We start from the raw sequence: 22,882 nt of genomic DNA, 5'->3' as shown, positions 1-22,882 counted from the left end.
CATTAAGAAGATGGCCATTAACAGATGGAAGAGTGATAGGTGAAAAAACGTGGACAAAGATTTATAAGGTGAATTGGTGGTCATGCAATATTTTGAGCCCGTGGCTGTAATCAATTTGCCTAATCCAGCCTTTCATTTAGAGTAGTACTTTTAAGGTTAGCACGAGGCGTGTTGTAGCATAGTGCTGTGTTCTCAGATCTAGTAGATATTTTCTTACATGGATGCAAGGAGATACCTTTGAAAAGAAAGAATGAAGTTAGTACCTTAATAAAAATACTCCTTAACAGAATCACAATCTTTATGTGGAAATGGACTATCCAAAATATTATCAGTTCTTTCTATGTGGATGCGTATGTGCTAAGTTGCTTCAGTTGTGTCTACTCTTTGTGACCCTATGAACTGTAGCCCATCAGGTTCCTCTGTCCATGGGATTCTCCAGGCAAGAATACAGGAGCAGGTTGCCATGCCCTCCTCCAGGGGGTCTTCCCAACCCAGGGATTGAAACCACATCTCTTAGTTTCCTGCGTTAGCAGGTGGGTTCTTTACCACTAGCACCAACTGGGAAGCCCCCCTTTCTGTGTAATAAACAACCAAATGGAGAACACCTTGTTCACACATCATTCTAATAAGCATTGACCATTGCCAAGATGAGATATTCTGCATCTTAAATAGAATAATGGTAGTATTATCTCAATTAGTTAAAAAAAAATTTCACAGTATTTTCCCTATTAAGTTTTTCCTTTTTAAACTTTGGTGAGCTCTTCTGTTTGCTGCTGCCAATGCCCTGAAGAGTGCACTCAGGGCACTGGAGAAACAGTTATTGAAATGAAATTGCTGTGTGAGGGCCAGTATTGACCAAATGAAGAGGAAGTAAGCAAATATTACCAGCTCCAACTCATAAATGGCTTCCTCCTCAACCAGACTTCAGTTCAAAGGCTTTGAAAAGTATATATATTTATATACATATATACATACAGAAGGGGCTTCCCTGGTGGCTCAGACAGTAAAGTGTCTGCCTGCAATGCAGGAGACCTAGTTCAGTCCCTGAGTCGGGAAGATCCCCTGGAGAAGGAAATGGTAACGCACTCCAGTATTCTTGCTTGGAAAATCTGATGGACAGAGGAGCCTAGTAGGTTACAGTCCATGGGGTTGCAAAGAGTCAGACACAACTAAGTGGCTTCACTTTATACATAGAGGAAGATTACATATGTATGTGTGTGTGTTCAGTCTTGTCCGACTCATTTGCAACCCCACAGACTGTAGCCCACCAGGCTCCTCTGTCCATGGGATTTCCCAGGCAAAATGGAGTGGGTTGCCATTTCCTCCTCCAGGGGATCTTCTCGATCCAGGAATCAAACCGACGTCTCTTGAGTCTCTTGCATTGGCAGGCAGATTCTTTACCACCAGTGTCACCTCAAATAGGTAAACACCATAGAAAATAGGTAAATTTTCTGCCATAAGATCATCTGTGTTAAGATAGATTTTGAGAATCACTCTTTTACCATGTATTCCCCAAAACTCATGGAATCTGAGTATTCTGCGGCTTTAACAAGTCAGTAACCTTGCTAGGAGAAGGAAAAAGGTGAAAGAAGAGGGGGAAGGGTAATGGGGGAACCACCATGCTAGTAGCTTGGTGAAATGCTTTACCTCTGTCGTTTCATGTAATCCTATGCAGGATGTTCCCTCTTTAGAGACAGGAAGTGAAATGTCAAGGGGTCCCAAAATCTGGAAGTTAGGAGGTAGTATTTGTGCCCAGGTTTATGCTGTTACTACTGCTTTCCAGATTTGCATGTTCTGTGCCCAGATTCTTGTTCAGAAAACTGAGATTGCCAGTCAATCTGGTCCAGGGACTTTTCCTTAACAACGGGGGTGGGGCGGGGGTCTGGAAGTGGGGCTTAAGTTGACTTTTACAAAGCAAACTAAATATTAGTTGAGCGTGAGTGAGACCGTACTTTTCATATAAACTATATAAGAATAGTTGCAAATATCCACATATTACTCACTGTACTCCGATCAGGCTTCCATCCTCACTTCTGAACCAGATCTGTCCTGGTGAAGGTTACCATTGACCTCTGTGTTCAAAATCCCATGGCAATTTTCAGCTCTTATTTTATATAATCTATCAATAGCATTTGCTGCAGTTTTCTCCTGTTCTTCTTGAGTATCTTTAGGTTACTTTTAAAAAAAGAAAAAACTTACTTCTAAGACACATTACTTTCCTGTTTTTTTTTTCTCCTCCATTGACTACTCCTCAGTGTCTTTTACCTATTTCTTCTCAGTCTCCTAATTTCTTTCTTGGAGCATCTGGAGATTCAGATCTAAGACCTCCTCTCTTTCCTGTCTAAACTCGCTCACCAGGTAGTCCTCTGATTTTAAATACCAATTGTATGCTTTCTATCTTCAGGAGAAATAGGTTCCCTGACTGTATTCTCATATATTCAACTGCTTATTTGACATCACCACTTAAATGGCTTATGGAGATTTCATATTTTATGTCCTTAAAAGTGAACTCCAAATCATCTCACCCAGACCTGCCTCTCTGTTATTGTCCACGTCACAGTAAACGGCAAGTCCCTCTTTGCAGTTGTCTGAGCCCCGGCCTTGGCATTGTTCTTGATTCTTCCCTTATCCTATTTTCATTGCAGCTCTGGTCAGCTCTTCCTCCAAAACATCTCCAGAATCTGCTTACTTCTTGCCACCCCCACTGCTCTGACTCTAGCCCAGGCCACCATAATCTCTAGCCTGTCATTTCAGGAGTCTGGTCTCTCTTTCTGTGTGTGACATCTTGCAGCCTATTCACCCAGCAGCAGAGTGATTGTTCTAGAATATGACAGAATGCCACTCCTTTGCTCACCCTACCTTGACTTGATTCTCATCTGAGAATAAAACTTAGAGTCTTTACAGTATCCTCCAAAGCCCTTAGAATTTATTCCCCAACCTTCCTACCAGCTAAGTCTCTGATCTCTTCTCCTCTGTCCCTTGCTTACTCATCTCCAGACACAGTGACCTCTTTCTCTTCATTTAAAACCCAGGAATGTCCCTCTTCCATGTCTGCCCCAGCGACTCCCCCAGGTGCCTGAAAGGCTCACTACCCCCTCACTTTCAAGGGATTTGCTTCCATATCTCCTGACCACCCTAGTTCAATGGCAGGTTTTCTTCAAAAGTATTTCCTGATTTTCTCATGCCAGTGATTTCTTTTTCTCCACCATATGATATTCTGTTTATTTTATTCATTTGTCTTTATCATCCATTTTCCACTGGAATCTGACCTCCTTGTGAACAGGGATTATTATATCCTGGTCACCCAGGACAGTGCTTGGAACATAGTAGGAACTCAGTAAATATTTGTGGAATAAAAGGGCAGTTAACTTGAGCATAAATACCTTAATCTACATCTAGCAAATTACAGATCTGACTTGTGTATTTCTAGTATTGATTCAAATCTTCCTCCCAGGAGTGAGTGAGAAAAATGCCATGTATCATCCTGGCTTATCCGGGAGAGCTGGAGTGCAGCCCTTTTCCTGACCCTCCTTCTCTGTATCCTGCTCTGGAGGTCACTGGACAGTCTCTGGAAAGCCTTTCCATCTGCAGGCATATGCTTAACACTGCAGTTTCAGTGCTGTATCTTCATCACCTTTATTGTCAGAGCTCTGCCTGTTCCTTTTACAAACTAGAAATCAAGGAAGTTAAACTTCCTTCTTGGGCTTTGCTGAGTGCCCCTCAGCTCCCAGTGACTATGTACATTCCTGGAATTTCATTTTTCTGCTTTAATTATTTATACCTATGTGCATATGGTCATATAATCATTTATTCTTTTGGTGTAATCCATATGATGCCCTCAGATTCATCAACAGTGGTGACTTAATATGGGCATGGTTGTTTTATACAGATGTAAGGTCTTCCGCCAGAGACTGCCAGCCACTGTGCCTGGTTTCAGCAAGCAGGAAATGCTGTGCTGGTGGTTCTTGCTGACCCAGCTAAAAGAGACTGAATGTCACATTTCACTTCCAGGGCTGTTGCTGGGTTTTGATAGTCCCTGGTACTATAAATAGCACTCCAGGGAACATTCAGGTACATGGGACATTTTCTTTGCAGTCCAGGTCAATGTCTGCAGAAAGTCACATGCTGCCTGGTTAGAGAAGTCACTTGCCCCTGAGTCGCTCCTAAGTTCTAAACAGACCCAGAGTGTGCATTTGCTCATAAACACTGCACTCGCTCTCAACATACTTCTGCACCTCTGTTGATGCTGCTCTCCCTGCCTGCAAAATCCTACTCATCCTTAAAGATTCATCTCAAGTTAGAAAGCTCTCCCTGAGTCGGCTTCACAGACGTGCCTTCTCGTCCCTCTCTGGCTTCTACACCGCATGTGAAACATTCCTGTTGTACAGCGAGGTCACCTTCACAATACGGTCTGTTACATAAGCTTATATATTCACACTCTCCTCGCATCCCAAACTGTGAATCCTGAGACCTGTGACTTCGCTGTCTTTGTGTTTATCCCCAACAGTTAGCATAGGAAACGCTCAGCAACGTCTGTTGAGTGAATGACTGATTGTATGAACGAATGAAAGTGCATCTAAATAGGGGAGTAGAATTCATTTGAGTTTGTTCCCAGCTTAATGCCTTTGAAAAGAATCCAGTGTCTAGTGGGGATTTTTCCATTTTCCTTAGCAGTCACTCCCTATTATATGCATGGCCAGTTTGAGACCCAAAATGTGGTTGTATTGAAATCCACTTCAGGGAGTTAAAAAAGAAATGTTTTTATTTCAAAGGAATGGGCTAGTTTGCTCCTTGCAGGCTTCCTGGCATCTTTCTTTCTATGCACTCTTTTCACTTTGCCCAGTCTTCAATCAAATTCTCCGGCCGGGTCTGCTGTAAACAATGATTTGGTGAGCGGTTGTGTGTTCTCTGCAGTGAAAACCCGCCTTGTTTTCTGTTGCTAGGCAACCCCATTCCAGCTGCCCTTGAAGAAATGCGCGGTGGTGGGAAATGGTGGGATTCTGAAGAAGAGTGGCTGTGGCCGTCAAATAGATGAAGCAGATTTTGTCATGCGGTAAGAGAGAGCTCCCACAGCGCGGCCTCCGCCTTCTCTCCTCTCCCTCACCCCTCCCGCCAGCCCCGGGGCCTTTGGCGACCAGTCACTGGTGATTAATCAGCTGTAGCTTCTCTTCGACTTCCCTCCAGGTTCACATACAAGTGAGTTGAGGAGAGGGCCAGGGAACCAGGGAACAGGCCCCAAGAAAGCACAAAGAAAAGAAACACTCAGAGGCCAAGGGGAGATACCCAAAGTGGAAACACTCATCTTATTTTAGATGATACAGTTGGGTGACTCCAACTTTAAAACTTGTCCTTAAGATGAATTCTCAATGAATAAACGATTTCATTTCATTCTGCACACTTTGCTGCTTTGTTTTTCACAAAAGCATTTGGAAGTAGTGAGTGGAATTCAAAGAGGGAGTGGATCTGTGCAGGACTAGGAAAACTGGAAGGAAGGAGGGGGAATGCATTTTGAGCAAGGTGGCAGCTTAGTAAGGGGACTGAGTGGAGTGGTGACGTGATGTCGCTTGTACTGGAAAACGGGAGGTTCCTGCAGGGGTGTGTAAGGGGACTGCTAGGACACACCCAGCCGAGGATAGAGACCGTGACACTGAAATGGTGCCAACCTGCACCACTGGGTGATTTTGACCAGAAGGAAAGACAGTGAGTGATCAGATGGACACAGGCTTAGGACTGTCTGGGGGAGAGGGGAGAAGGGTGAGGAGGGACAGCATGGCTGGAGAGAGCTTTGGAATCTGAGCTGGAAGGAAGTTGGCCCTGAGAGGCATGGAGAAAGGAAGGGGTGCAATGGGGCCATACGACAGGACCATTCAGACCTGAGGGAGTGGAAATGGGAAAGATAAAGGAAGATGGAAAAATGAGAGTTAGTGTCAAAGAATGGCCCGCTGGAACATGTGACTTCTTAAGAATCTGACGTCAGCTTCTCTGGGATGAGCAGATATGTTATAGACAAAGAGGACACTTGTTACTGAAGAAATGTAGGAGCTTGGAGGCTACTCTGGGGAGTGTCTTACACGATGGCCCCAAAGTCTCCTTGAAGTGGGAGTAAGTGAGGCATTGAGGCTTTGTGTTGGTCGCTCAGTTGTGTCTGACTGTGGCCCGCCAGACTCCTCTGCCCATGGAATTCTTCAGGCAAGAATATTAGAGTGGGTTGCCACTTCCTTCTCCAGAGGATCATCTCAGCCCAGGGATTGAACCTGGATCTCCTGCATTGCAGGCAGATTTTTTACCTTCTGAGAAGGCTCTGGGGCCAGGATGACTGACTCTCAAGCAACACAAAGGGTGGAAAGCTGAAGTGGGGTGGAGGTTGGGGTTTTGTGTTCATTTTTAAGGATAATAAGGATAAATAAATAATGGTCTAAAGTGACGAAACAAACCAAAAAAAGGTAGCTGAGGGAACATTTAGCTACCTCTGGACTCTGAGCTAAGTGGAGTAGGGGAGAGTAAAGCTTGTCTGAGAGTGTTTCAAGGAAGCCATTTCAAGGGGAGGGTCAGATTCCTTCTGAGAGAGCAAGGGTTGGCCTCCTCAGAAGACTTCATCTCACTGGTGAAGCCTGCAGCAGAGGGGGAATCCTTTTGTATCTTTCCTTTATGGAGGTACCCTGCCCTAGTTTTTCCAGTGTGAGACTGTGTTTTCCTCTCCACTGTAATGATTAATTTTTGCAATAAAAATAGAAGACAAGAAAGATAAAAAAAATAGAAGCGAGGAGAAGAGAAAAATGTAGTTCTTTTAATTCAGGTCAACATCTGCTTCACAAGTATCTGATCTGTATTGGGTCTTCACTGGGGTTGGAAATGGTATATTGGACAGGTCCATCATGGACTTAGAATCTGGAACTGTGTCATTGCCGAGGTCAGGGTGGCTCAGAGGTGAACGATGAGTGAGTGGGGTCCTTCTGTGGGGAAGGGGTGTCTGGATGGAGCCCTCTGTCCATTCCACTCTGGGTACAGGCCAGCCTTTCCAAGCTCTGATGTGGGAAGGACACCAAGGCTCCACAGGGTTGTGAGCCATGGGGTGAGCATGGTGAGATGGTAGCTATAGAAGCGGAGACAATCACCTGGAGAGCAGAGTGGAGGAGGAGAGCAGAGGCACTCCCTCCATGACACTGGCATTAGGGGGGGTCTGAGGGCAAAGAACCAGCCCTTGCCACAGACTCGCTCTGTGACCCACAGCACACCATGGTACCTTTGCTGCAGCTCAGTTTTCTGATAATCTTGCAGAGGTGGCTGCAGACAATTTCCTAAGCCTTTCCATTGTGGAAACTCTGATTCTGTGATAATGTGACTATCACACAACTGTAACACATTCATGTAGTCTAGTTTGATTTTTCATATTGCTCTCGAGTATAAGTTGACTTGCTTTTTCCAGAAACTATGTAAGGAGGAAGTGGAAATATTATATTCACAGATTCAGGAAAGTTAATTGATTTTAAGATGTCTGAGTACAATGTAGAAGAAGGCAGTACAATAAATGTGTTTTCTTAAATTATTCCTGAGCACACATGTGTGTGGCACCACATTTAGGAAGATGGATATTTTTTAAACTTAATGTGTAGAAGATCAGTATTAAGCATCTTATGGGGTTATCCACATTTATTTATTACAAATACACAAGACCACATTTGCATTGTATACAATCACTGTTGATATATTCACATTCAAAATTAACAAGTGCCTGTGATTAGGGTGCACAGCACAGGATTAAACAATGTTCATGGGATGTTCATGGGATGATGAGAGAGGTGAGGATTGAAAAGAATTCAAAAAAGACAGCATCAAAACTAGAGGTATATGTGCATGTGCCTTTGATTCAATTTCAAGAATGGTGCCATTGTCATAACACATTTGAATCTTTAAAAAGCTTTATTTATAGTTCATGGCAAATAGATGGGGAAACAATGGAAACAGTGACAGACTTTATTATTTTGGTCTCCAAAATCACTGCAGATGGTGACTGCAGCCGTGAAATTAAACGACACTTGCTTCTTGGAAGAAAAGCTATGACCAACCTAGACAGCATATTAAAAAGCAGAGGCATTACTTTGCCAACAAAGGTCCGTCTAGTCAGAGCTGTGGTTTTTCCAGTAGTCATGTATGCATGTGAGAGTTGTACTATAAAGAAAGCTGAGCACTGAAGAATTGATGCTTTTTAACTGTGGTGTTGGAGAAAACTCTTGAGAGTCCCTTGGACAGCAAGGAGATCCAACCAGTCCATCCTAAAGGAGATCAGTCCTGAATACTCATTGGAAGGACTGATGCTGAAACTGAAACTCCACTACTTCGGCTCCCTGATGGGAAGAACTGACTTACTGGAAAGACCCTGATGCTGGGAAAGATTGAAGGCAGGAAGAGAAGGGAACAACAGAGGATGAGATGGTTGTATGACATCACCGACTCAGTGGACATGAGTTTGAGTAAGCTCGTTGGTAATGGACAGGGAAGCCTGGCATGCTGCAGTCTGTGGGGTCACAAAGAGTTGGACACGACTGAGTGACTGAATGGAATTGATAGTTTATGGGGCTTCCCCAGTGGCTCAGCAGGAAAGAATCCGCTTGCAGTGCAGGAGACATGGGAGACACGGGTTTGATCCCTGGGTCGGGAAGATCCTCTGGAGAAGGAAGTGGCAATCCTCTCCAGTATTCTTGCCTGGAAAGTCCCCAAAACAGAGGAGCCTGGCAGGCTACAGTCCATGTGGTCACAAAGAGTCGGACACAACTGAGCGCGCACACACACACACACAAACACATACACACAAAGAATTTATAATATGGGAGTAATTAAATGTTGATTAATTGTAAATTATTCTTATTTGACCACTTATGGATCTATTTATACATGGTTGATTAATACACATTTTGGGGGCACCTTGTGAAAATTGAGGTAATAACATATGTTCAAAATGAAACACTTAGTGAATATGATTAGAAACATGTATGTCTGATCCTAGACTATAGGGTACATGGACCATTACAGTGAAAGACGAGATCCCAAAATAGCCTTACCTATACACAATGGTGTACCGGATTACAGTTCAAGATGTTTTCCAGAATTGTAACAATGCCATAATTTCCTTTGCTTGGACATTTTCAAACACGTCTTTTAATGCTAAAATATACCTTCCCATATTTCAAAGTAAACATTTGCTCTAAACATTTGTAACCAAAAGTGACACTTAAAAAAAATAATATTGTTAAATATCATTTAGCTTGAAGTTCTGAAAGACAGAGGTAACAGTGATTGTATCCTGGCAAGAAATTGGCTGGCTCAGGAATATGAGTGAAGACAATATAATTTTGGTGCTTGTGAATTATACTCAATTATATGTGTTTTATGTATTGAAGTATACATATAATTTAAAAAGGAATTTTTAAATGTATTCTATTCCATTCTACCCATTCCCCACCCATCTTCACTCCCCACTTCAAAGAATTTTCATTTCTCATCAATTCTGTGGTCACATCCTCTATGATCCCGGGCACAGTTACTAAGACACTTCAGCCAGTAATATCCGTTCATTGTGCCAATAAGCAATAAAGCAAAGTTTGAAACACTTTTACACAATTATGCCTTATAAGAAACAATTTGATTGTATTAAATGTGCCTTTTATGTAAATCTATGTAATTATCAATTTAGGAGTTGAGCTAAAAATTACAGTGTGCTTTTTTTCCTCTGGGAGCTGCAGGGAAGTATCACGAGCATTCATACTTGAAGACAAAGTTTACCCAGAAGAACAGTTATTTATACCAGAGTACAATGGCATTATTTTCCAGAAATGGATGTATAAAATATTATCCTTATTGTTTTAAACATTTCACTATGTTATAGAATTTGGCCTTTAGTCTCCGGAAGTGTATTTCTGAGGTTTTGCTTTGTAATAGGAGGTGTCTGCAGAGTCAAAGGTGTGATTTTTTCAGTAGTCATGTATGAATGTGAAAGTTGGACCATAAAGAAGGCTGAGCGCTGAAGAGCTGATGCTTTCAAACTATGGTGTTGGAGAAGACTCTTGAGAGTCCGTTGGACAGCAGAGAGATCAAACTAGTCAATCCTAAAGGAAATCAACCCTGAATACTCATTGGAAGGATGGATGCTGAAGCTCCAGCAGTTTGGCCACCTGATGCATAGAGCTGACTGATTGGAACAGACCCTGATGCTGGTCAAGATTGAAGGCAGGGAAGGGGATGATGGAGGATGAGATGGCTGGATGGCATCACCGACTCAACGGACAGGTGTTTGAGCAAACTCCGGGAGATGGTGAAAGACAGGGAAGCCTGGTGTGCTGTAGTCCATGGGGTCACAAAGAGTCTGACATGACTGAGCCACTGGACAACAAAGGAGGTGTGAAGGGATCCAGACATATGAGCCGTGGATCAACCTACAAGGAACACATTGAAAAACAAAGTTGTTATCCATGAACACCAACTCCTTTCATTTACTGATGACAGAATAGGTTGACTGTACTTTCTAGCAATAGAGTTTACAGTTTTAATATAGTGAGAGTGATTCTCAAATGTTATGAAGGGCCATCAAGATCGAAGGGGAAGTGATAAATTAGGAGTTTGGAATTAACATACACACACTACTATATATAAAATAGTCAACTAAGAAGGACCTACTGTATAGCACAGGGAATTATACTCAATATTCTGTCATAACCTAAGAATTTGAAGAAGAATGGAAATATATCAATATATATGTACAACTGCTGTACACTTTGCTGTAAACACTTGAAATTAACAGAACATTGTAAATCAACTATATTCCAATAAAAACTAAAAACAAACTAAGTAAATAATTATATTCATCCAAGAAAAGAGAGAAAAATGTGCTCGAATTTTAGCCCGTGTTTTATCCTGGGAGTTCTGTTCATCTTAGCAGAGATAGTTGAATCCCAAGGTCAGCACCATGGTCAGATGAGCCTGGCCATTATGAGTAAGCTCATTCCCCAGCACAGCCCTCAGAAACCGCATGGATGTGATGGGACCGTTAGACTGTGGATGCCTCAAGTAGGCTCTGAGACTCCGCTTCCCCCGGGCTTCTCACAATGCCCATTGTGTTTGTTTTCAATGGGCACTCAGCGAAAGTCACCAACTGGCTGACTCATTACTCTGTGGGGAGCTGTCAGAAGAATCAGGATCTTATTACCAAAGAGCAGATGAAAGTAAGATTCCAAATCAAGTGAGACAAATTTCTACCTCAGATGCCCTGATATGGTGGGAGTCACGGGGGTAAATACAAGAAAACATCAAGGAACTTGTGCTAATCAGCTGAGTCGATTCTGGACAACCCTATGTCCTGAAGGAAATTTGTCCAGGAAATTTTAATAGTTGGGAAGTGGCTGAGGCCTTGATATTTGTAAGATCTCTAACAACAAATAAATGATTCTTTACTTTGCTGAAATAATACAAAGTTAGAGGTGCTCTGATGGTTGGAGTCAACTTAGAGATATGGCTAGAGAGGAGAAATCAGTACTCAGTAATAAAAGAAAAGTCCAGTGGAAGCTATAGACTTATTTGGGGTGGTCATAAATAATAAATATGTATTTAGTTATATTTATATGATCATGGCAACCCACTCCAGTATTTTTGGGGCTTCCCTGGTGGCTCAGTGATAAAGAATCTGCCTGCCGACAGTGCAGGAGACTCGAGTTCCATCCTTGGGTTGGGAAGATACCTTGGAGGAGGTAATGGCTACACACTCCAGTATTGTTGCCTAGAGAATTTCATGGATGGAGGAGCCTGTCAGGCTACAGCCCAAGGGGTCGCAAAGAGTCAGACATGACGGAGTGACTAACTGAGTTACCAAGATATGGTATTTCTGATATGGAATATTTTTGAGCTTTTGCTATGTATGAGGCATCAAGGTAGGGACTTTTTAATACATTTCTTACTTTAATCCTTACACCCAGCTTATTGAAGGAAAAGTCATTATCTTCATTTTGTAATGGGGAAACTGAGGCAGATGTCATAACTTGGGTGACAGCCCACTAGTAGAAAGCCATGAGATTGGATTTGCAGTTGCAGCATTTTCCATTGTAAGCATTCATAAGACATTGCAGTCAAGGAGAGCACCCAGGGCAGGGTGTTGTGTGTGGGAGGGAGGAGGGGCTATTTCTGTCACCTGCACTCTTTCCCTTGTTTAGACTGGGATGGTGGAGAATCACTGCATTTTTTTGGATGACAAAAGATTTTCACTGGAAGTCAACCATACGTTGGTCATGCATGCACTGATTTAGGTGGCAGAGTTTGCCTCAAATGTACTCATAATTTAGAATTCGGGAAAAGAATGAGAAACACAAGCAAATACAATTCTTCCATTTCTCTTGAAGCTTGTTGGTATCCACAGAGAGGACTGTAGGTCCTGTATCTTCTAGCACAGGGATCCCCAACCTCTGGGATCTAATGCCTCATGACCTGAGGTAAAGCTGATGTAATAATAGTAGAAATAAAGTGCACAAAGTGTAATGTGCTTGAATCATCTTGAAACCCTCCCTCCCACCCAGTTCGTGAGAAAGTTGTCTTCCATGAAAATCAGTCCCTGGACCCAAAAAGGTTGGGGACCACTGCCCGGGGCCACACCCCTAAATGCTCATTTCAAGTCTAATGCACCCTGACTTCTCACCTCAAAAATATTTTGAATGGAATAAATTCACACTAGTTGTATCTTTCCTTTAGTAGATTTCTTACCTCTCTTGCTGACATTTTCTTTCTTCTAACACAGAAATAGTTTTTATGACAACATTCTGAAGATTCTGTAATAGTCCTCTAACATCTATTAAAAGGAAGAGGTGACAAAAATCATTTATTTGTGAATTGAGCTAGACTTAGTAAATTCCTATTTGCCATGATAGTTGACTTGTTTTAAAAGTATGTAAATCATTCTGAAGTACTTGTTTTTGTTTTTCTAGATGCAATCTTCCTCCTTTGTCAAGTGAATACACTAAGGATGTTGGATCCAAAAGTCATTTAGTGACAGCTAACCCCAGCATAATTCGACAAAGGTAAGAATTTATGACTTCTGCTTGTGAGGAATTAGAAAGAAGGCTTTCAGGGTATTTAACATCTTAAAGACAGTGAACATAAATCAGCTTGGGAAACAGACAAAAACCATCTGGACAGGCAGGAAGAATGAAGGAGGGAATTGTAAATAAACTAGGCAGGATTAAGGGAATCCAAACACTGTTTCATGCTTCTGCTGGGTTTCTGTTTTTTGCCTTTAGAGATGGTAAAAAATAACATGCGAATCCACCGTTTTTGCTCAAAGAAGTAATAATATATCATGTTTACTCATTACTACTACTTTCCAACTTGTTGGCTTCAGTCCCAGCTCATTGACTGGCATTGATTGGTGAACTGAAATCAGATCAGTTTTATTAAAGACAAAGAAATGACCACTTTGCTGCATCTGCATGCATGAAAATAGCAATATTGTGGGAGTGTACAAGAATGTGTGATTATATGATAATACAATATAGTACATCAAATGATATCCAGTCAGATTTTGGGGAAGAGATGGGAAATTCCTGCTCTAGTATCGATTCCAGAAATCTTGGCAGCTGCTGTGGGAGCTTTTGGGGGTCAGTGTCTATCTGATGAAGCCCAGCGGTGAGCTGTGAGCTGTTTTTCCAAGGACTACTCATGTGGAGATTCTTGATCTCTGTGAAAAGAAGACTTGAGCATCACCTTAACGCTGTCTCATGTACACCAGCAGTTAAGGGTAAAATATCCAGACAGTCTGGGCGCAGGCACTTGTCACCTAAGTAAGTCTTATCCGACTGAATAGCACTTGAGTGTCACTTGGTAAACAATGCTGCGCTCCTTGTTTCAGTTCTGAAGTAAGTATTCCCATAAAATAGACGTTCAGAAACACAACCAAACAACATTTAATTTGACAGATACCATGAAATTACACTTCCAGAATGTACCATTACTTCCTCTTCCATAATGCATCAGACTGCCTTTTTCCCAGTATTGAAAACATTACGTGCTATTCATCTTTTCTTTTCGGTTTATTGAGTTAAAAATGATACATGATTTTTTACTTCATATGCGTTGTTTTCTGAATACAAGAAAGCTGAGTGGGTGTTGACTCTGTATTTTTTATTCTGTAAATTACCTGTATTTTTTGCTAATTTTGTGCTTTTTTCTTTTTAAAAACTATTTTCCTGTTGATTTATACAAACAGTTTATATTATGTATATAGCAAATATTAATGTTTTCTTCTAACCTGACACATATTGTTTAGCTTATGTTCTGTCAGAATTCAACATTTCTATACAGTGAAATTTATTAGTCTTTTTCTTCAAAAAAATTTTTCTGTAGAGAGTCTTCCTTACCACATCCACTTCAATGAGAAAATATTATCCTAATATTTTTTAATTTATTAATTATTGCTAATATTTTAGTGCATTTATAGTTTCACTTTTATATTAAGAAATTTAATCCATTTGAATATCTTTATTTTTATAACAACGATCTTAATTTTCTCAACAAAAATATATGATCATTATAAGAAATTAAAAGAGAAAAAGAAGAAAAAGATGGTAACAAAAAATTTACCCCAAACCTCACCATTTGTAGATAACTGTAATTAACATGAGGTGAACTTTTTTCAGATATTTCTTACATTCTTCAGAACTTTGAGTGTACTGTTTCATTTCACTCAAAGTTGCCAGTCAGAAACCTAATAGAAATTTATTCATTTTTTGTTTGAGGGAAATCTTTATCTCCTCCACTAAAGTTTTTATACATTTCCTTTTATCATTGAAATTCAGAAAGTTTACCAAGACATGTTTTATCTTAGAGTGGGTCTTCTTTCATTAATGTTGCTGGACGCATTAATGGAGTTCCTTTGAGTTGGAAGACGTGGGATGTAGTAGTTGGGATGTAGTGGTTAGGAGTCTGTCCACTAAAGCATGATGACTCAGGTTGCACTTCCCTCTCACCCACTCACAGCTGTGTGAGCCTGACGGAGTTACTTAACAGCTTCTCCTTCAGTTTTCTCATCTATAAAGCAAGGATAATAATTCTTACATAATAGATATAATGAATTAAACTATGTATGTATGTATATGGTAAATATGTGGGTATATCTGTATCAGTATATTATATATGCTTATTTATGCCTGCTATATGTAAGCAATATATAAATGTTAGTTATCATTAGCATTGTTTTTCATGTTTGTGAGCATTCTTTCAGATGCCTGATAATGTCTTCTTCTCCATTATGTTTGCTCTCTCTTTCTAGTCCTCCTATTAGGTGGATATTAGAACTTCTGGGCATATTACCATTATTTGTAACTCTTTCCTTGTACTATGTAGCTTTGTGTGTGTATACGTGTGTGTGTGTGTGTGTGTGTGTGTGTATTATGTCCCAAGTATTGTAGTTGTGTTCATTCCGCTATGTAGTCTACTACTTCCATTTTTTAATTGTGTTTTTGTTTTCCATGAGCCAAATTATTTTTCCGTATCATTTTTTATGGCTATAATGTCCTCTTAGTTATCATCAAGACAACTTTTGTGTTTTTGTTCTTTCTATATGCAGATTATTCCTCCTATTTTTTTGGACTTAATGACATTTTCTAAAATTTATACTTTAATTTTCTGTTCATTTTTATATGATAAGCCTTTTTGTTGGTGGAGTATATTTAAAATAGTTGGTTTTGAAAATATCACTGAAAACCAAAAGTGCCAGTCAAATTTATGAGTTAGTAACTTAACTGAATTTCCCCAAATTAGTGCTCTGTATTATTTTTAGTGTGATTTGTTTGTTGACATAGCTAATGTTGCATAGCAAGGAATTAGTAAGAGTAAGAAAATGAAACATTTCTATTTTATAGTTTAGTTACTGACCCTCACTCAGTCTTGGTTTTCTGTGGTTATTTTATTTTTGAGGGGAATGAGAGGTCTGATCAGGAAAATATTAGAAAATCACCAGGGATGATGGTGATGTCTCTTTAATTCAATTAAGTGGATTGAGGTTCTGGGAAAATTGAGGATTCATATCAGATACAAGAGAATGAGCAAAAGATCAAGAGAATACTTGCAGAATTATTTTTCTTTGCTTATTTAAATTTTTAAAAATAATTTCAGATTGACAAGAAGTTGTAAAACAAACAAACAAAAAATATGTAGGCAAGTCCTTTGTACTCTTCAACCAGTGTACCCAAATGGTAGTGTCTTGTATAACTGCAGTATAATACTTTAACTCTCATTTTGAGTAGGAAATAAAATCACTTTTAAGAACAAATAAATGTTCTTATGAAGGGAAATGAAACATTCAGTACATTATATTGAAGGATAAAAGATTCTATTTTTCTACCTGACTATGTGGAATTGGTGATAAGATTTTTAAAAGCATGTGAAAAAGAGTATTTATCTAGAACAAGACTTAGAGCAAGATGAGAGGTTGAGATGGTGATTTTGAGAAATGTTTTAACTACAGCAGGAGAAAGCAAAGTATTTCTTTCCTTTAAACACAATAATTAAGTGTTTAAAAGGAAAAAATTTAATATAAAAAATTAATACCAGGCAAGCAAGAGTTGTTATGATTAATCTCGGGTCAACATTTAGTCAGTGTTTTGGCATGCCAGGTTCTGTGTTCTTTTTGTGCTTTGCTTCATTTAATCCTCAGAATAATCCTAATAAGGAAGTATCTTAATGTGTGCTTTTACGGAAAACAAGATGTAAATTTTGTCATCTGCTTATGTTCACAGCTGCTACTCATCGGTCTGGGACCTCACCCAGACTTGTCTCAATCCAAAGTCACTCTTAACCAGTGACCATTGCACACCTGATCTTTCCAGATGAGCCATATATTGCACAAGGAGACAATTAAGTTTTCACAAGTGATGTCATTTTGGAAAAGGGAGTGAAAGTTTTTCATTTAACAAAATGTATTCAATGTTGCAAGGTTTTTGAAGACAAAATCAAAATGCATACAGCAATTCCATTTTGTGAAATAAGGAAAAACATACCACTTACAATAATATTAGAGAACTTTATATACTTAACAATTAGCCAATAGGCATTCCTCGATGGTCCAGTGGCTGGGAGTTGGCACCTTCACTGTTGGTGCCGAGTTCAATTCCTTCTCAGGGAACTAAGATCCTGTATGCCGCAACTAAGAGTTTGCATGCTACAACTAAAGATCCTGCGTGCCACAACCAGGATGCAAGATCCCCCGTGACCCAGCTAAGACCCAATAAGCCTGTATGCCACAACTAAGAGTTTGCATGCTACAACTAAAGATCCTGCATGCCACAACCAGGATGCAAGATCCCCCGTGACCCAGCTAAGACCCAATAAGCACAGCCAAATAAATAAATACACATTTTTTAATAGAAATTTTCACTCAGTAAGAAGGAGCTCTGCTATAGCCTTTGTCAGGATATCTTGTCCAGCATACATTCTTATTTTTAAAAAAACAGCTTTATTGAGGCACAGTTTATATACCCCCAAAACTGCATATGTTTATTGTGTACAATTTGATGAGCCTGGGCATATGCAAACACTCGTGATACTATCACCATCATTAAGGTCATAAACAGCAATCACCTCCTAAAATTTCCTTGTGTCCTTTTTTTAATTTTTTTGAGTGTGTGGTAAAAATAAGAACACTTAACGTGAAATCTGCTCTGTTAACAAATTGTTGTTCAATGGGTAGAAAGTGAACTCCTTTTGATAGCACCCAGAATGAAAGGATTAGTTAAGGTGTCTGGGACACAGATTAGAAAGGGCTCTGCAGTTGCAGTCACCCTCTGGATTGTACCTTAATGGCCTAGGAGAAGTGAGGTTATTCTAATGTGGCAGCAGGGTCTGTTGGATTTTTAGACCCATTGCTGTCATCGTCTTCTTTCCTTTGCTGGGTCTTGCAGGTAGAGGCAATAAGGATCTCTTCATGAATTTACTCTTCATTAACATATACCGGCTCTAACCCATTGGTCTGCAAACATTTTTGTTCAAATACTCTTTAAAAGAACTAAGAGAGGTTCAAGAGGGAGGGTGTATTACGTATATCTATGGTTGATTCATGTTGATATATAGCAGAAACAGCATTAATATAGCATTAATATTATAAAGCAATCATCCTCCAATTAAAAATAAATAATATTTTTTAAAATATAATTTTTTAAATCCAACATTATTTCCTTCATCTTTTACAAGTTACCTAATATTTTTGGCATAAAGTTAAATTGTTGCCAAATATGTACTTTTAGAGCATGCTGCATTGTCCATGTTTAAATATATGGTTACAAAATCTCTGAAGTGCAGTGCGGATTTAACTTTTTGTATGCTACATGTCCTTAGAGCAAAGCCAAAGCTCTTTGTCAAATTGATTCATTAAGTTGAGTTGGCTTTCTGTCAGAAAAAAAAAACTGACTACCTTCTATTCAGTAAAGTGTTAACATATAACACCTTATATGGTTACAAGGTTAGCATATAACCTCGCTTCTGAATTCTAATTATTCAACATATAAATAAGGTATAGAACTTTCCAAGAATTGTCCCCCAGATAAAATAAGGCACAGCCTCTTTCTATTTCTTATAAAGATCTTTTTGCCTTTTCTCAGAGGACACTCTTTCAGAAGCTGTGTACCTTACCAATATTTCTTTCCTGGGTGACCAGCTGGTGTTTGCACTCTGGGGCAATGCATCATTATAATATTTGGGATAATAGGAGGTATGTCTTTCTTTTGTGAAGTGGAAAGGGGAAAATTATGAAAGTGGAGTTTGGAAAATAGTTGTTTAGACCATCAGATTAGTCTTGAGTAAATGTTTTCAAAAAACATGTATGTAGAGGTTGAGGTTTAAAAATTCATGGGGGGGAGGAGTGTTAATATGGGAGCTTTACAGGAACAGAGTTGCAGAGGTGCTCATTCGACAAATATAGTTTGAAATCTACTCTGGGACAGAATATACAGAGTTGAAGAAGATGGACAACTTATACCCTGAAGTTACTCCCAATTAAGAGATATTCTGTGGTCTAAGTGTTCATAAGGGGCTTAAGGGGATCTCTGAACACCTCCTGAAGTTTATTTTAAAAATTTATGTGTATGTATTATATATTATTTATCAGCTTTTTGAAGGTTTCCATTACTCTTAATCGGTTTAAAATTCACTGGCCTAAACTGAGTCATTTTATCCTAACATGATATAAAAGGAGAGATTGTAGTTCTCAAAGCTTGTTTCTCAGTTTCTGAATCGAATTGAAAACTCAGCCATTTTGCCCATAACAGAAGGTCAATACATATTCGGGCCAATGATGGTTAAACAAATAAAAACTGGAACTTAATTGATTGCTTTATTATGATATTAAGAATTCACTTTCAAACTTTGAGACTTCAACTTGGGAAGTTATTATTTGCAGCCACAAAAAGGAGCAGCAATGTTCCGTTTGTGTGTTTCCATGTAGGATAATAGAGATAGTAGTATCAGGGTGAACAGCTTGGGGTCACTAATTGTTTATCTTTGCTTTTGAGATCTCAGCGAATATATATGGGCTTTCCTGGTGGCTCAATGGTAAAAAAATCTGCCTGCCAATGCAGGAGATGCAGGTTTGATCCCTGGGCCAGGAAGATCCCGTGTAGAAGGGAATGACAACCCACTCCAATATTCTTGCCTGGAGAATCCCATGGACAGAGGAGTCTGGAGGGCTACAGTCCATGGGATCCAATGGTTATCACCTCTAATTTTACTCAAAGCAGTTGGGATTATGGAGATATTATCTGGGAGAACAATTATTTGTTTTATTGATGTACTTTTTAAAAAATAATTTGAGCTTAAAAGGGTTATAGCAACTTCTGTTTAATATTTTATATGACTCATGCCCCAGACTGTGTTCCTAAAATGTCCTCGTCTCTTCTGCCAGCTGACTTCTTTTTCCTTTTCTCTCCAAACTTAGAGCAACTTATCAGTGTTTGCACCAAGTTTTGGCAGTCACTGATAGCCATTCTGTCTTAACATCTGCCATGATGTAAGGGAATTTAAAAGACAGATGCTAAAACTGGAACTACAGAGAACAAACAGAAGACAGAGAAGAAACACCTCTGAAAGGGTGTAGATCTGTATGGGGTTTCAAACAGACATAAGCTCTTAAGAAAATATTGAAATTAGCAATATTGAGAGTCCTCAGAGATTAAAAAAATAGAAAATAAAAATTGTGGATAAACATGCCTGAGAACTTACTGAAATTTTCAGATGCAATATATTACTAAGTATGAAATTCTTATAGAAAAAAAAACATGAGTTAAGTCAGTAGTAAAACATGAAAATTACATAGATAGCTTTAAAGAAACCAAATAGGAATTTTAGAAATGAAAATATAATTGTTGAGATGAACAGACATCAGATTAGACATACCTGAAGAGAGTATCAGTGAACTGGGAGATAGAGCAGATAATTTGCTAGATACGAGATATGCTAGAAAATATGCTAGATTTGCTAGAAAATATGAAGATAAGACAAAGAAACTTGGATGATGGAATAGAAGTTGCTCAGTCATCTCCAACTCTTCGGGACCCCACGGACTGCAGCCTGCCAGGCTCCTCCATCCCTGGGATTTTCCAGGCAAGCATACTGTAGTGGGTTGCCATTTCCTTTTCCAGGGTATCTTCCTGACCCAGGGATTGAACCGTGGTCTCCTGCATCATAAGCAGACTTTACTATCTAAGCCACCAGGGAGGATGGAATGAGAAGGCCTAAAATCCAATCTTTATTTAAATGGAATTGTGGAATTATAAAATAGAGGTGCAATGCAAGAGACTGGAATTCAATCTCTGGGTCAGGAAGATCCCCTGGAGAAGCAAATGACTATCCATTCCAGTATTCTTGTCTGGAGAATTCCACGGACAGAAGAGTCTGGCCATCTACAGTCATTGGGTCTCAAAGAGTTGGACATGACTAAGCAACTAACACTTTCACTACTTTCAATGGCTGAGACATCTTCAGAATTAAAGAATAATATACTCCGTAAATAGAGAAAGCAAGGTATCAAACATGGGTGAAATTAAAATTAAAAATGCAATTCAGTAAAATTGAACTAAAGATAATAAGAAGCTTTTAAAAGCAGCTAGAGGAAAAAAGACATTATCTGCAAAAGAAAGATTAGACTAAAAACAGACTTCTTCCAACAGTCAATGGAAGTCAGAAGACAGTGGGACAAGATCTTCCAAGTGCTGAGAGAAGGAAGCTATCAACATAGGAGTGTGTACAGATTATCTTTCAAATAATATAAAACCTTTTCTAGAAAAACAGTAAAATTAATTATCATCAGCAAACCTTCACTGAAAGAAATTCTAAAGATTGTATCTCAGGAAAAAGGAATGTTACTTCAGAAGGAAAATTTGAGATGCAAAGAAGTTGATAAACATATAAACAGATCTAAACAAACCTCACCTGCATGAAGTAATAATTATATGTTATCTTTACATTTGATATGTAGAAGCCACAGATATGGAGAGCCTAGTTTAAGGGCTGTGAGCATCCATGAACTGGGTCCTGGAACCAAGGGATGACTGTACTGGAAAATAGCATCACTTAAATTGAGGAGAGACTGATGTTTTTTAAAACTCTTGTTTCAGTTTTTGTTGCTCAATAGCAAGTCATTCTCCATGGCTTAAACAACAGTCGTTTTATTGTCTTTCACAGTTTCTGTGGGTCAGGAATTCAGGAAGGACCAGGCTCGGGAGATCTGATGCATCAAATCAACTTCAGAGGGTGGCTGGAGTTGAAATAGTGAAGAATTGGAGCAGCTGGGATAGGTTGGGCATCTCTCTCCTTGTGGTCTCAGGAATCTCTTTGTGGTCTCTCACAGCATGCTCGCTCAGGACAGTTGCACTGTTTATATGGTAGTTGGCTTCCACCAAAGCTAGTATCCAGAAAGAACATGGCGGGCAGAAGTCATGGTGTTTTTATGACCTCACATTGGAATGACGTATAGGTCAGTTCCATCACACTTTTTAGGTTAAGGCAACCACAAAGACCCATCCAGGGTTGAGGCGGAAGAGTCCTGGCACAGATCCTCCTGATATTAGGAGAAGTGCCAAAGTCACATTGTTAAAAGAATATGACTTCCTTCGTGGTCCAGTGGTGGGGTCTGTCTGCCAAAGCAGGGCATGCTCAGGTCTGGTAGGATCCCACATTCTGCATGGAACAACTAAGACCTTTTGCTGGAACTACTGAGCCTGTGCTCTAGCGCCTGTGCTCCTCAACAAGAGAAGCCACTGCAATGAGAAACTCACGCACTGCAACTAGAGAAAGCCCATGTGTGGCAGTGAAGACCCAGTGCAGCCCCCTCCCCCCAAAAAAGAATATGTATGCTGCTGTGCTTAGCCACTCAGTCATGTCTGACTCTTTGTGACCCCATGGGCAGAGGAACCTGGAAGGCTACAGTCTGTGGGGATTCTCCAGGCAAGAATACTGGAGTGGGTTGCCATGGCCTTCTCCTGGGGATGTTCCCAACCCAGGGATCGAACCCAAGTATCCTGCATTGCAGGCAGATTCTTTACTAGCTGAGCCATAAGGGAATCCTTGTGTATGCTAGGTCATCTTTGGACAACATAATCTGCTACTGTCTGCCTTACGTCACAACAATTCATATCCCTCGACTATTCAGAATAAACTTAACTCCTCCATGAAGACTACCAAGACTTACTTCATCACAGCATCAGTTTCAAGTCCCAGGATCTTTGAAGAGTTGAAAGAAGGAGCAGCAACAATAACAGAAACCCAAAAAGAATAACTTGAAAACAAAAGTACAACAAAGGGGATCCAAAAAGCTAAAATCAATTCTCTGAAAAGTTGACAAAAATTACTTAAAAGAGACATT

General features: G+C 39.8%; 1 protein-coding gene across 1 annotated transcript in view; it reads left to right on the top strand.

Moving 5' to 3' along the window:
• ST8SIA1 (ST8 alpha-N-acetyl-neuraminide alpha-2,8-sialyltransferase 1) overlaps positions 1-22,882 on the top strand; it is a 165,051-nt gene that overhangs the window by 94,932 nt on the left and 47,237 nt on the right. Inside the window, exons 3-4 of the mRNA XM_010855955.1 lie at positions 4,944-5,053; positions 12,963-13,055. Coding sequence (XP_010854257.1) covers positions 4,944-5,053; positions 12,963-13,055 — 203 coding nt within the window. The remainder of the gene's footprint in view (positions 1-4,943; positions 5,054-12,962; positions 13,056-22,882) is intronic.

The sequence above is a fragment of the Bison bison genome, unplaced genomic scaffold (assembly GCF_000754665.1).
Source record: "Bison bison bison isolate TAMUID 2011002044 unplaced genomic scaffold, Bison_UMD1.0 scf7180017864370, whole genome shotgun sequence".
In the NCBI taxonomy this organism is placed as follows: Eukaryota; Metazoa; Chordata; class Mammalia; order Artiodactyla; family Bovidae; genus Bison; species Bison bison.
The sequence above is the reverse complement of the archived record's forward strand: the minus strand, read 5'-3'. Positions and strand labels throughout refer to the sequence as shown.